This window comes from Gasterosteus aculeatus, chromosome 9 (assembly GCF_964276395.1).
Source record: "Gasterosteus aculeatus chromosome 9, fGasAcu3.hap1.1, whole genome shotgun sequence".
Classification (NCBI taxonomy): Eukaryota; Metazoa; Chordata; class Actinopteri; order Perciformes; family Gasterosteidae; genus Gasterosteus; species Gasterosteus aculeatus.
Genome location: NC_135696.1, coordinates 5,956,646 through 5,970,763, shown reverse-complemented (window position 1 = coordinate 5,970,763; position 14,118 = coordinate 5,956,646). Strand labels below are relative to the sequence as shown.

The 14,118-nt window shown below is 42.4% G+C and overlaps 1 protein-coding gene across 2 annotated transcripts in view; it reads right to left on the bottom strand.

Moving 5' to 3' along the window:
• Nucleotides 1–9,447: 9,447 nt before the first annotated feature.
• LOC120825384 (alpha-1,6-mannosylglycoprotein 6-beta-N-acetylglucosaminyltransferase B) overlaps nt 9,448–14,118 on the bottom strand; it is a 90,735-nt gene continuing 86,064 nt past the window's right edge. For both annotated transcript variants that reach the window (XM_078080272.1, XM_040186986.2), the window contains 3 exons: nt 12,889–12,963; nt 11,247–11,530; nt 9,448–10,500 (listed from right to left, as the gene is read on the bottom strand). In XM_078080272.1, the coding sequence (XP_077936398.1) occupies nt 10,302–10,500; nt 11,247–11,530; nt 12,889–12,963 (558 nt within the window). In that variant the 3' untranslated portion in view covers nt 9,448–10,301. The remainder of the gene's footprint in view (nt 10,501–11,246; nt 11,531–12,888; nt 12,964–14,118) is intronic.

The window sequence follows — 14,118 nt, the reverse complement described above, 5'->3', positions numbered from 1 at the left end:
GTTATTTGCATTCACAGAGCTATTGCATGTTGCCACACAGATTTGGCAAATACATGATGCTTAACCACCAACGTCTTATTTTCTCGCACATACTAAGAGGAGAGTTGTAGGTGGAGGGTTGAGAGGACAACAGGCGATGCGTTGCTTTCTCAGAGTCTGTCTCAGCTGAGCTCTGTACTGATCTATTCCTGATGGACCGTCTGGAATCTAAAATATGTGCACCATGTTTGTGTCAAAGCTGGACTGCTGCTCAAACAGCTGACTGTTGATAACTAAGCCAAACCAAGAAAACTGTTTTCATAACAGCTGCATCCATCTCATGCCTTTCACCTCACTCATCATCTTTATCAGATTAAAAGCGTTTTGTTCTTCTCTCATCCGGGAATTGAAAATAGTATTCAGAGGACATATTATTACTGCGGGAGAAGCATGTCGGCCAAGGTAAAGAAATACTTTTTACAAACCCCAAAAAGAAGACAACTTAACTGAAGGCTATGAAATTGTGTCTGACCTCAGTCAAAGGGAAATAGGAGGAGAACGAGTACCTGCAAGGTCAACTTCAGCAGAGAGAAAATACACATTTGGATTACAGCCGCCGCTGAGAGGAGATCAACCAAGTGCATATGAAGAGAATTTTGAGTTCCATCTCTCTTTTTCTGCAGAATTCCTTCACGCTTCTGTCTGAGAAACCATCAGGGATCGCAAACGACTGGGCCAAAGGAAATTTTTAGGGTTTTTAAAAATGTGTTTAGGTGGTTGACTTTGTCTCTAAGAAATGAAGCTCAAATGAAGCTGAAGCGTAAGGTCAATCATGGAAACTACACCTTTGTACTGTATGCTTACACTTGGTTTCTCACACATCTATCAAAAAAAAAGTCCAGATAGACAGAACTTTTATTTAGTTCTTGTCTCCTATTCATGAAAAGATGGGGTCCCTAAGCAACGGCTTACATCGCTGAACGTGAGACGATGCCGCATACAAGATTGACAACCTTGGGACGAGAGTTTAAGGGAGTGAAGGATTGTGCTGCAGTACAGAGACATCAGATACAAGACATCAGAAAGGGTTGTCCTGCCCTCGCAGCTACTCACCCTCAACTCCCACAGAACTTTTAGAACTCCTTTTGAGGTATTGAATGAACGTTGTTGGGTTCTGACAAAGAAAGGGCGATGCTGACGCAAAGTATCTTTGCCTGCTGGTCCAGTTGTTGTCGGACTATACAGTTGTCAGTTTGCTTTGAGAAGTTGCAGAAGTGAAACGTTTTCTCAACCCTTTTATCGTAGTAATAATAATGTTATAGAAATGGTCTACTTAAGCTATGTGGAATACACTACAGCTTGGAGGAATGTACATAAAGTGAAACAAAGGAGGATGAAGTATGGTTTGACACTTTTTAATGAAGAACATGTTAATTAAGAACAACCAGGTTTCCTGGTTTGTACAGAAGCAAAGGAGAGGATTGTCAGTACATTCAATATACTACTGTATATACGGTGTAAATAAAATGCTGAAGGCTTTTATACATAAATTGGCTAATTAAACACGACAATGAGTCATTATAGTTTACTACAACAATTATTTGCCTGAAGCACGTTCATCTAAAAAAAAAAATGTTGGAGGTTAACCTTGAATATATTAAAATGAATTCATGATTGGCAAGTTTTGGACCTGAAAAAGCAACATGAATCAATAAACATATGCAGAACTGGGGTTGAAAATATGTGCTATTCAACCAAATACTGGCTGGTTGGGTAAACACTTTTCAAAACAACCTATGGGTGTTCTCATAGGCTGGTCGATTGAAAAGTCACTCGTGAGCCTAGAGACTATAATACTTTACTTTAAGTTCACACAATTGACTATCGTTTATGTTTGCTTGCTACAGCCCAAGTGACAGTTTGTTCCCTCTAAGGGATTCTCCTTGTTTCCATCTGTACTGTCAGGCAGACCTGTGGGGCTGAGCTCCTTAATGGCCAGACACACCTCCTGAGGTTTACTTTGATTTTACATTGTATGTGGAGGGTTGATATATACATTATTTATTGTATAGACCAAGGCTACTACACTTGTCTCATGTGTGTTGCCTGTCTTACACACACCCCCTACAACATAATCTACCATTTCTATGTCCATGTTGCGTCTGGATGATCAAAGCTGCTTTCTGCTGTAGACGAGTTCCCAGCGTGTACTCGTGAATATAACAAACACACACACAGAATAAAAAAAAGCAACTTTTTTTTGAGCAGCCCATTTTTATTGGTCAGACATTCATTTGCAGTAAATCTTTTTATTCATGATAAGTCGCCCAACATGCTTTTTGATGGACCCCAACAGCTGTGAATAATCGAGGTGATGGTGTACTTTAGTGTGGACATACGTACAACCTACTCTCACTGCTCTAAACGTTTAGCCTCCTCTATACAAATAAACTTGGTATTAACATGGCTTCAGTTTACAGAGTAATCAATAATCTAGGTAATGACAAAGACGTTAAAAAACAACGGCAGACAATGTTCCCGACAGGCTGCATGCAGGGTCCAGCTCAGTTAGGTCCGCACAGGCTTCTTCTCAACATTACATTTCAGTTCCCTGTTATATGCCTTTGCAAAAAACGTTTGCAAAAGACAATTGTCAAAATGTCTAAAATTCCTGGGCTTAACTTCACATAAAAATGTTCCGCTCCTTTGTAACCATAGTCCCCAACCAAGTTAACATGTTTTGAGCTTGCATGTTACATATTTTAAGAGAAATATATAAGAAAATATCTTAAAAGTGTGCACCGGGTGCAGTCTGAAACAACTATTTTCATTTTATTTTGTGACGTTCATTACATTGATAAGTAATCCAGTGAGTAATTTGATGCTGAAATTCAGATCGTTTTGGTAAACCTGTTTTCCCGCCACGTCTACGGCCGTTAGTTTGGCATTATTGGGTGATTATTACACACAAAAAGCTTTTGGTTTCAGTTTAACTTTCTGTTGCCAGTGGCAACCAAGGCTGCCACTGTCCCAGCAAAGAGGATACGAAGAAAAGAGACGACAGCGTTTTGGCTGCCCAGATAAATATTAATAATTAAAAGCATGAAGCATAATCTCTGTCAGTCAAGGATAAACACAAGCAGTGTCATGCTATTAACTGCTCAAATGATGAGGGCAGGAATATTGTTTTAGCACTTAATGGGTTTCCCTGCAAGTCTGACAGATTATTTTTTAACACTGTTGAAGATGACACATTCGTGATATGATGGAACCAAACATAACATTAGAGGTGGCAGCAAAATGATTTCAAGGATTTATTGTGACAACGGCTTTCGCTTTGAGTGTCAAAATCAAATAGATTACAATTGGAGCTGCTTTGAGATAAAAACTAATGTAATAATGGTAACACAAACACTGAAGGGAAACTACCGGCAAGACAAACAGGGCTGGTATATGAAGGGAAAGACTCGTTAGGGAAGTAAGAACAGGTGCGGTCAGGTGAGCAGGCTAACGAGAGACAGGTGAAACCAATCAGGGCGAGGCAGACAATCAAAAGTGGCGGGAAAACACACAGAGGCAGAGAGAGAGAGAAAAAAACAAAATCAGATTGCATGTATATAAGTATCAAAATAAAACAGAAAATGCTAAACGTGAATAAATGCATGAATAATGAGTAAACTAGCTGTTCTAGTTTACTCATTATCATGACGGAGGGTTACTTTTTAAATGTAGTGAGAAATAGCTTACAACTGAAAAATGTATCTATTTGAGTCCTTTTCAGTTAATTTCATTAATTCAAATTCTTGTAACTTTTTCATTTTGACTACTTTTGAATTGCTTTTCTAACAATTTTCTTGAACTGACTAATAGAGCTTAAAACCATATTTAGGTTATCCAGCTGGATTACTCCACCAAAGTCAAATGTTCCTTGATATCGTTGAAGCTGCTACGTACCCCTTCTTGGTTTGGTTAATAGACAGTGGTCCCCAAACTTTCTTTTGTGCTTAAACTGTAGAATAAAAATCATCACCTTACCTCCACCTGAGGGGTCTGATGGACTAAGATAATTAAAATCACCTATATCTATTTTATATTAGCAGGGTTTTTAATATGCAATATCATGTACAAGAGCCAACAGATAAAGCTAATCTGCAGTGCTGGTAAAATGTGTCTCTGAGCACCATGGTGCTTATAATGGAGATACAGCAGGCAGTTATTACACTTAAACGGACACAGCAGCCATTAAAGGATACAAAAATGAGACTCTTGGTAGAAAGAAATGCGAATGTTTCTTGCTCCTATTTGGGTTCTATTGTCCTCATTCATTCGGTGAGTTATTGCCTGAATACTATATCTGCTTCATGAGAAGAGAGACAACATGACAGGATCTAAGATCTAAACAGTTTTACCTGCTAGAGAAAACGTACTTTGATTTCAATTCCAAGATGAAAGTGTGAAATCGGCTTGAATCGGGCAGGAAACCTGACAAAAACGCCGACATTGCACGGTTTGATCCGCACACCTTTGGGTCAAACTCCGGTTCTCTATTTCCTACACGTCGGCTCGCTGAAGGTTTCCTTCTTGCTCCCTGACTTGTTATGTGATGTGGTCAGCGTGTGAAGTGAGAGGCGTTCAAGGTTGATTCAGACATCAGACAGGAAGCCTCGGACGAATGTTAGAAGATGCTCTCACTCCCATCCTTTTCAAAGAGGCCCTCTTCATCTCCTCGGCCCTCCTGCTGATCCCCCTCATGAGCACAGGGAGGTGGGGGGCCGACCCCTCCACTGACTGCCATCTTTCATCTGTCTCTCGCCTTTTCTGTCTCTTGCCTTTTTTGTTTGTCTTTGACGAAAGAGACATTAACAAAGGATTCACATCACTTTTTCTCATTTTGTGGTGTCACAAATTGCTCCAATGATGTGTTCTAAACACTAGCATTAGCTTTTGAGATGTTAGTCTCGACTGTGCTTCAAGCGACAGGACTGGGACGCTAAACCTACCTTAGGGACAATATTAAAAGTTCTATATTTTGAAGATGAGATTTCCTGTTGGTTATTCTGTAGTTTTCTAAAATCCAAAGCGACTTTACAAAATGTAACAGCTACCCGTGTGATGAGTAGCATGACGTTTTAGGTGATGATAGTGTTTGTACTGACTTGTAAATTAGTTCAAATTTGACACATTGTGGCTTTAAAGGAATATTTGAACAAAGCACAAAAAGTCAAAGAATACCCAAATAGTTATATTGGAGTTAATGGTGCTCGTGCCTTCAGGTTTCACTCGAGGCAACATTTTTTTTTTGTCAAAAGACAATGACGGGATTGCTGGAGTTATAAAGTAATAAAGAGGAGCATGTGGGGGGAGAAGAAAAACGTGGTTAGAGACGAGAAAGAACACACACACACACACACACACTTCCTCAGGTTATTGTTACACTCAGCTTTGAGCCACACAGCCTGACTTCTTATTTAATACTGAAGAACATAAAGAAAGCAAGCGGGAGGAGGGGAGGAGGTGGGAGCGCGGCACTCACCTGGGGCCTCTCATTGATTTGCGTCTCCTTTTGAGCGTCTCTTTTATTTACACGCAACTTTATTTATTCAGAGCTGCGTCGGCGTTCAAGAGGAGTCTGCCAATCACAATGCATTATTGACGAGGATGCCGTCGACTTCTCGTGGCTCCCATCTCCACCTCTCCTCTCCTCTCCTCTTTCTATTTCCCTCGTTCCCTCTCCTTCCTTTTCATCTTCTTTCCATTTGTCCCCCCACCCCTTTTCCGCTGGCCATTGCCTCTTATCTGATCACCTGTGTCCTTCATTTGCCTTCTTCCTTCCTCTCACCCTCCTGTGATCTCCCATCTCCCATTTTAGTCCAAACAAAGATGAATCACTCCTCCATCTTACTCGATTTGGAGATTATTCTGGAAATGACACATTTAGTTCTCCCTTTTGTTCTCAATCGATGTTGCAAAACGTAATCACAATGGTCTCCTAAATCTGAATGGTAAATGGACTGTACTTGTATAGCGCTTTTCTAGTCTTCTGACCACTCAAAGCGCTTTAACACTACATGACATCATTCACCCATTCACACCCATTCATACACTGATGACAGGAGAACCACACACAGTGACACCTGCCATCAGTAACTACCATCCACACACTGTAGTCACAGCTACAGGAGCAATGTTGGGTTAAGTGTCTTGCCCAAGGACACAACGACATGCGGGTTAGCCGGGCCTGGGATCGAACCCACAACCCTCTGATTGGAGGACGACCGTGCTCCCCACTCACCCACAGTCGCCCCTGAACCCTTCTTATCTTCAGTACTGGCACATGCAGAGACGTTTCCTTCCAGTGAGAAAGCGACTAGGAAAGCAACACATCTGAGGCAAACAACAAAGAGGCTCCAACTCCACCTTGATGTGAAAAGCCCAGCGGAGCCCATCTGACCACATGACTGAAGGCTCTGGATGCATCCTCCTCCTCCTCCACTTCAAAAGGAAGTGGGGTTCATTAAAGAGTGAGGAGGCGGCACAAATGGATGAGCGTTTGTCTTCACGTGGGCAAAGGGACACACTCAGCAAAAAGCCAGCGCTTACTTCCACACTCGGACACAGAGGGGGTATCTGTCATTATGCATTTCACATGTAAACAAAAACACACACCAATGTACCCACAAGCACTCACATAGGCTGACACCCGTGTGCGGAGGTGAAGACAAGGGGAAGTATGCTAATTAGAGCCCAGCATGTTGCAACAATGCACAACAGATAAATAAACCAAGCGCAAGTCAGCAAAACTGTTGAGCCAACGGTTCTTGTCGGCAAATTGGACCGCCGAGAGGCGTTCGTGTTGGTCGCCACCGTGGCCACGCGTCCTTATGTCTGTCAGCCTTCAGCCGAGGAGCGGCAGGTTCAGTTGTACTTTATTATCTGCATCGTGGCTCGGTAATTAGTCAGCCGTGTAAATCAATCTGTTCCTCTAGTGATTAATTATTGTTTTAAATCAGCATAAATAATATGATTGGACTCAAATTCCTTAACAGCCAATGGACCAAAAAGGACTGATAATAAGCTTGTTAATGCTGCTTTATGGACAGTCGCCCACGCAGCCTGGATAACAGACGGAAACAACAGTGAGCCAGAAACAATCACATGGAATAAGATTAGACGAGTACATTTTCTTTAGTTCTATACTTGGATATAATTATAAGAAGATTTCTACCTTTGCTACTTTACTTCACCTTAAATAAATTGAATGATCAACTGCTTTATAATAAACTAGCTACCTTAAAAACACATTGGTAATAACAATCCAACAAATTCTTCAACTTTTCCTTAGTACAGCACGACCGGTCAAAAGCTTTATGGGGTTTCTCTGCGACAGGAATAATTACAGAGCAGAAAATAATCTATAATAGATTTTCTGTGAATTGACTGATTCATTGACAAACAGTTCCAGCTCTACGGGCGTGTACACAATCACTCTGTACAAATAACTAACATGTCAATATCTCGTTACTACAAATGTACAGGTTAGAATTGTTAAAGCAGATGTAATGATAATCAATCACCTCAGTCAGTTTGCATGTGCGCTCCTCAGAGTAATGGTCACTGAGAGTTTTCAACACACACGGACCTTTACAGGAGGCGGATGAGTTGTTCTCATTGAAGGAGGCTTAATTTAGCATCTCCTTGAGTGGTGAGTTATTTTCTGTGGGTTCCCACTGAGTGGCAGATACCACCATGATGAAGTTGGCAAGAATGTGTCTTGAAGGGAGTTTTGTAATATATTTCAAAGACAGAAAATGCTTTGACCAAATACACACTTATGACATATTGTCTGTGCGCCATGTATTTATTTTGCTTTACTGGTCTGCATATTTCTGTCTGGATGGAGCATTCCCTCAAAATGAATTGTGCCTTAAAGGCATTTTAAAGACCGTTTAGGCTCAAGCTGTGTGGAGCATCTTCCCAAACGCACACATGCATGCACACACGCACACACAGTCTGTCAAGAGATGCTGTGGCTTCAACGAAAACGGGAAATACACAGCTGTGAAGAATTTCCCATGTGGTTCCTCTGCAGTCATGGATACAGTTTTAAAGTCACCTTCAGAGCAGAAGGACACAATCGGAAGAAAGCCAAACAGCAACCTTAAAACCAGGTCTCTCATTTGACTAATTCTAGTCAGTAATTTAACTCTAAAGCAGGAAGTAGCGCTAAAGTAAGGTTAAGAGTAAAGGTGTTCAGGTCAGAGAGGCACCCAGAAAGCATTCAAGAGCTGTGTCGTAAGAATGTGGAAACAATTGTCAAAACATCAGTGTATTCCGCAAAATTTTCCATAAGGGGATATGAGAGGAATAAACGTCTAATAGTTGTTGCTAATACAACAGGTGATCAGCTTTTAATCCATTTGAATTATGATGCGATGTCATCACAAATTATGCCCACTGACTTAACATAGGAAGCTTTCTATTGGCTGCTGCCTGCTGTCAGGCTGATGGAATAAAGTGATTTTCTACACAGGGCTTAAGTGCTTTTTTATGATCATTGTAAACATATCAATCAAGAAGATGGATGAATTGTTGAGATGATAAATAGTCACTGCAATCTGAAGAGCCTCTGGTGTTAAATTGAAGTCAAAGTGCGTTGGTGAAAAAGGTCACCTTTTCCCCCATACTGGTGCAGGTCAATGAGGATTTGATGAGGACTTTGGCATTCACATTTGTGATTTATTATTCATTTAATTCCTTATTCACTAGGATCCAGACCAAAAGCTTTTCTGTTTCTCTAACGCACACACACACACACACAGACACAATCGTTAATCAAAGAACTGTATATTGACTCTACGGATGTCCTTCATTAGCGTTATGGTTAATCCAATCTGGCTCAAAATAAAACATAGGAAATGTGCACTCGGTAGAGGGCCGGTCTGCAGCGGCTGAGGGTGGAGAATGCAGTCGGCCGTCTTGCGCCAGTTAAGAGTAATGAGCGAGGAGTCAGCAGGCAATCAAAGGCAGAATAAAACAGGTCCTTGAGCATTCAGCCAAAATGTCTGTGGACAGACACAGAGGTGCACTCACTCACTCTAGTAAGCGCATGATTAGTCATCAAAGTTTCACTGAATAAAACTTTGCTTCATGTGGAGGTCCATCATTTGGAACATGGTGAAAAGGGGGACATAGAGGTCGATTGGGGACCTCGAGACATTTAGCCTTTAAGACTTTTGGCCTTATTATTGCATATTGCTGCCTGTTAGCGAAATACCCCCCCATCCCCCCTCCCACTCTGTCACTTGCTGCATCGACAGCGTCGTTTCTGCCTCCTGTTGGATTGATGAGAATGCAGATGAGTTTGTAGTGTGGGAGGACGGGAACAGATGGGTGTAAGAGCAGCAGCAAAAGAAACAAGAAAGGAGGCCCGAGTGAACATGTCAAATAAAACCCACCTCGACACTTTGATCTGTTCAGATTTTTTTTAATTTTCATTTCATTTTTTTTTTCCATAATAAAGCCCGGGGGAGTCTCTAAAAATCCAGTCGAGAGCTCTAAAGAATATTTTATGAAAAATAATCTTGGAACTCCTTATTTTTGTGCTCTGTCCTCCCGCTTCTCCTCCTTTCCTTTTTGTGACCAGCGATGATTGCATTGACCGACGCCGCCTCAGACTTTTGCTTCGGTCTGATAAATTACTCTGTCCATCATTGGAGGACGAGAGTAAGAGCGAGGGAGATAACCTGGTTGTCCATCATCCTTTGTCCAAGTGCAGAGAGGAGATTGGATATTGACCCAAGGTTGCCTTCTTCAAGCCGCCAACTTATTTGAAGACTTTGTCATGGAATTACACAATAGTCCCAATGCTGTTCGCTGCAGTCACATGCTTCTTCAAGTACATATTTTCCAACTTAAACACCTTATTGTTTGGTGTAACACAGCTCCAAAAGATGGAAAACCTCTTGTAACAAGGGTGATTCTACAGTTGAAGGTTTGTTGGCAATGGTAACCCAGTTTCTTCCTCTTATCATTAAAGTCTTACTCCTATTTTTTAAAACTCTGGTAAGTTACAGAAAGCTGTTATAACAACCACAGTCCTCATTTATAACCTGCCGACCATTCCAACCTGCTTTTAGCTCTTTTAATCCATGCATGCCTGTTCCCCACTATTCTACATTTACTGTTTCACGGCGGGAGGGGGGGTTAGCAGCCTCTCATCATCATCATCATCATTCATCACAGCTCCGCACACGTCTCCACCTCAAACCTTGACGCCAATCAGAATCTAATTCTTTAGTGTGTGTCCTTCGCCCGTCCCCTCATTATAGACAGTCTCTGCACAAAGCCACCTGGCCACGACGGAAGTCTCTGCACGGGCAAAGGCGTCTGTATTTGGGGGAGTGTCCCGCACAGCTGAAGAGGAGGGGTTCCTGCTGGAGGCCACACTCCCGCCGTACCACCGAGAAGGCTGGAAGGATGTGGTTGACCTCGGAGTCGACCACCTCGCACTGCACCTTCAACCTGAGGGGGGGGAAGAGAAGAGCAACGGTCTGCATTCTCCCTGAAATAACAGTTCACCGAGTTATTTTTATATGGAATAAGTAGCAGGAGAAAGGAAAAAAGGTTTTTCGCTTTCATCACACTTCGGATGTCAATTAAAAAAACAGTGAACGAAATTTAGTGGAAAAGTGACAAGGAAGGTGGATAAAGTGCCAGGAAGAAAAGTCTGCTCTCTGACAGAAGTTGAGTTTTGAAGAGGAGAGACATAAGAAAAAACAAAAGAAGAGCGGCAACACTCAGAACTAAAGACTAAAGACTCTGGGAGTGTCGGAGCTGAAAGTAGTCAGTGGAGGGATGTTTTGGAGGAGACACTCAGACACCAGCAGTCTTTGTGGTTCAGCTGCCTGCAGCTGATATAGTAGAGTAAATAAATACCTGGTGAGACGAGGCCTCACATTGCTAATGTAAGAGACGTTATCCATCCGGGCGATGCAGAGACGTACGGCAGATTTAGCTCTTACCTTGAGTGGATGAATTGTTTTTATGCTGAAGAAAAATTCAAAAAAATTGCCCATGTTTCCAATTCCTCTTTATATTCTACTGAGACACAAACTGAAAAGAGCTTTGCTGACAGTCGATGTTCTCCAGGAAAAAGCTCAGAGAAAGAGAGTACACGATCGGAGTCAACGCATAAAGCATTATCACTTTGTGGGGTCGACAGAAGTCCAAAGACTGCAGATGAGGAATTGTAACAGGTGGGGTCTTACCCTCGCAGGGCCTCCTTGTTGTTGATGAAGCGGAAGTGAGCGGGCTCGCAGATGAAACCCTCTGAATGGCACGCCTCCACACAGGACTGGCCCTCTTGAGATATGAGCAGTCTGAGGGAGCTGAGAGGAGGCCAGGCGGCGGGCGCCGTCAGGTTGGACGCCCAGCCAAGGGCTGTGGAATTGGCCCGGGGCACAAACATGGAACCTGTAATCCTGCTGCCACCAGCGGACAGCTGTCTGGAGAAGTTGGCTGGAACGAAGGGGGGCTCGAGCGCACAGAAGTCCTGGAGGGGGAAGATATTGTGACCTTTATTTGTGCAATCGTGTTATTGTGCAAGACTGTCGGAGGGACACCGACGGCAAGAGCGAGACTTTTATTCTGCTGATAAGCAGCTTAGTAGAAAGCATATTGAAGGAAGGGTTGGTGTTTGTTCCTCTCATAGTTTATTGGTATGATGCGATGTGATGGGCAACAAATCTATAGTAATTATTTTGTGAAAAGCTGCATTCCACACTTCATATCGAGCTCAACCCCTCAACTCCTGCTTCTGCCATGGATTAGCAAGAAAACAGTAAGGGAACAAAGGGACACATTTTGGAGAATATCCACTTGATTTGATTAAACATCATTTTAGCTACGCATTACAAATCTGTTTTTTGAGATGATCTCCTCACAGGGAAAGGAGGAACCATCTCAGCAGGTAGAAACGGTTTCAATATGGGCACGAAATTATTGTTTTAAGAATAATACGTGAATCTACGCCTTTAACAGTCAGGGAGACTCAGATAACAGCACTTCTTTCCCATAGTCGCCGACATCAAGCTGTGAATTCACAAGAGCAGCCATAACCCCCCCGCGTTGTGGCGCTGATACTTGAGCGCCAGTAGCGCAGCTGACACAATGTTCCCATTGGAAACGATAAGGGTGCTGAAAGCTTCTACAACACATATAAGAATGGCAAAGAAGCTTAAAACATGTAAAACATCTGAGAAAGAGTGAGGCAAGTTAGAAGATTAGCCAGCCTCAGCTGCTACGTGTACATCACTCATATCTACAGGGTTGACCAAGCAGTGGTCTTCAAGGTGAGGCTTGATTAACAGTTTCTCCTGTTCTTCTTTCTAAATGTTGCAGTAGAGATTTCAGTATCCGAAACCAGCTGCCGGACAAGAGCAGACGAAGGTTGTTGAGAGACACCTCTGCAGTTTGTTTGACATCCAGGGCGAGAAAGTAAAAAAAAAATAGAAAGAAGAAAAGTTCTTTCATTCGTGTCCTCCATCATCCTGATGCCCACACCTCTGCTCCTTCTCCTTACTCATCCCTGCTCATTAGTGTCAGGAGACCTTCTGCTTTAGAGCTCCAGGGCAGATATGTGGTTTTTAATGAGAGTTAGCATGTAGATTCATCTCATTCATCTCAAGTCTACATACATGGAGTACAGGGATAATGACTCTCTCTCACACACACACACACACACACACACACACACACACACACACACACAGGAGCAGACATGCACAATGTTCGGGGTGTTGAATGCACACGTTGATGAAATATTAAGCAGAGCGGGGAGTTTTAGAGCTGGGGGAAAGAGTATGTATGGGAGTGAGGGAGAACACGGTCTCCAGGTGGACTGAACCTCACCTGATTCTGTATGTAGGCATGAACTCTCTCCAGCATCCCCTCACAGGTGTACTCATAAGGCAGGTATGGCCCAACCTGGAAATCACAAACATAGTTCACACTGCATTCATATTTTGCACACAGCAGTGCTTTTTTTTGCTGGCAGTTCATTGTTCTCACTAATTGCAATAAGTTGTCTCTGCTCTTTGTTGGTTTTAGTGGGAGAAGCCTGCTTTGAAACTCATTAGACTTTATTTACATACCAATAGATCATGCCCTGCTGTGCTGCCTGTGAAATAATACTTCAGATGATCCTAATTAGTGATGAGCTGTAAGTGAAGAACGAAAACTTTTTTTTTTTTTTTAATTGACACAAATGCCCGACGAATGTAAAGTAGCTGCAGTGCTTGGATTAACACAAACTGATTTAGCTGATGTAATAGAAGGGTTTGTATTGTTGATATCCTAATTAGAAATCTGCCATACATGAAAATATCAATCAGAGCGTCATCATTGACTTAAAGGAAGTTGTTGCAAAAGTGTAACAAATGGAGAATTAAACAAATCTCAGCATTGATCTCAGCAGAGATCTAAGCGGCTTGTCTTTAACGCCTCTGCAAATGACACACGACTCACCAAATTGCATCTCCAATCGGGAAAATCTAAGCGGTCACGATGTTCAACCATGTGTGAAATCAGACGTGGCCCAATTCAAGTGAAGAAAGTACGCAGGGATGATGCAATTTAAAAAAGTTCTGCGCACCGAAAATCTGATCAAAGCCTTGTGTTAATTTACTTTGTAGGCCGGAGGAGAGAGTAAACTCGTGCATGGGGGGGACAGAAACTCACAATCTACTGGGACAGACAATTTGCTCACCCAGGCAAGGTGACTTAGAGCTTTTTGTCATTCACAGGAGCAATTTAAATAAGTATTTTACATCAGCATAGTAAAAGAAACGTCCCCCTTTAATCAACTGGATGTTGAACCATAATTTGGCCAAAAATTGTGCAAAGATCTTCAACAAACAACTGGATGGAAGGAGAAAGACTGAAGCTCGGAGAGGAGGCACAAAAGGAGCGTAAAAACTGAAACCTGCGAAGGGAGAGGAAGAAAAAAACACAATGAATGAGATGAAGAAAGGATTTATTGGAACATGAGGATTTGTCAGGGAGCCAGAGATTGCTTTGTCCTGCATGACTGACCATAAGCCTCTGAAACACACACACACACACACAGCGTGGCTGTGTGAG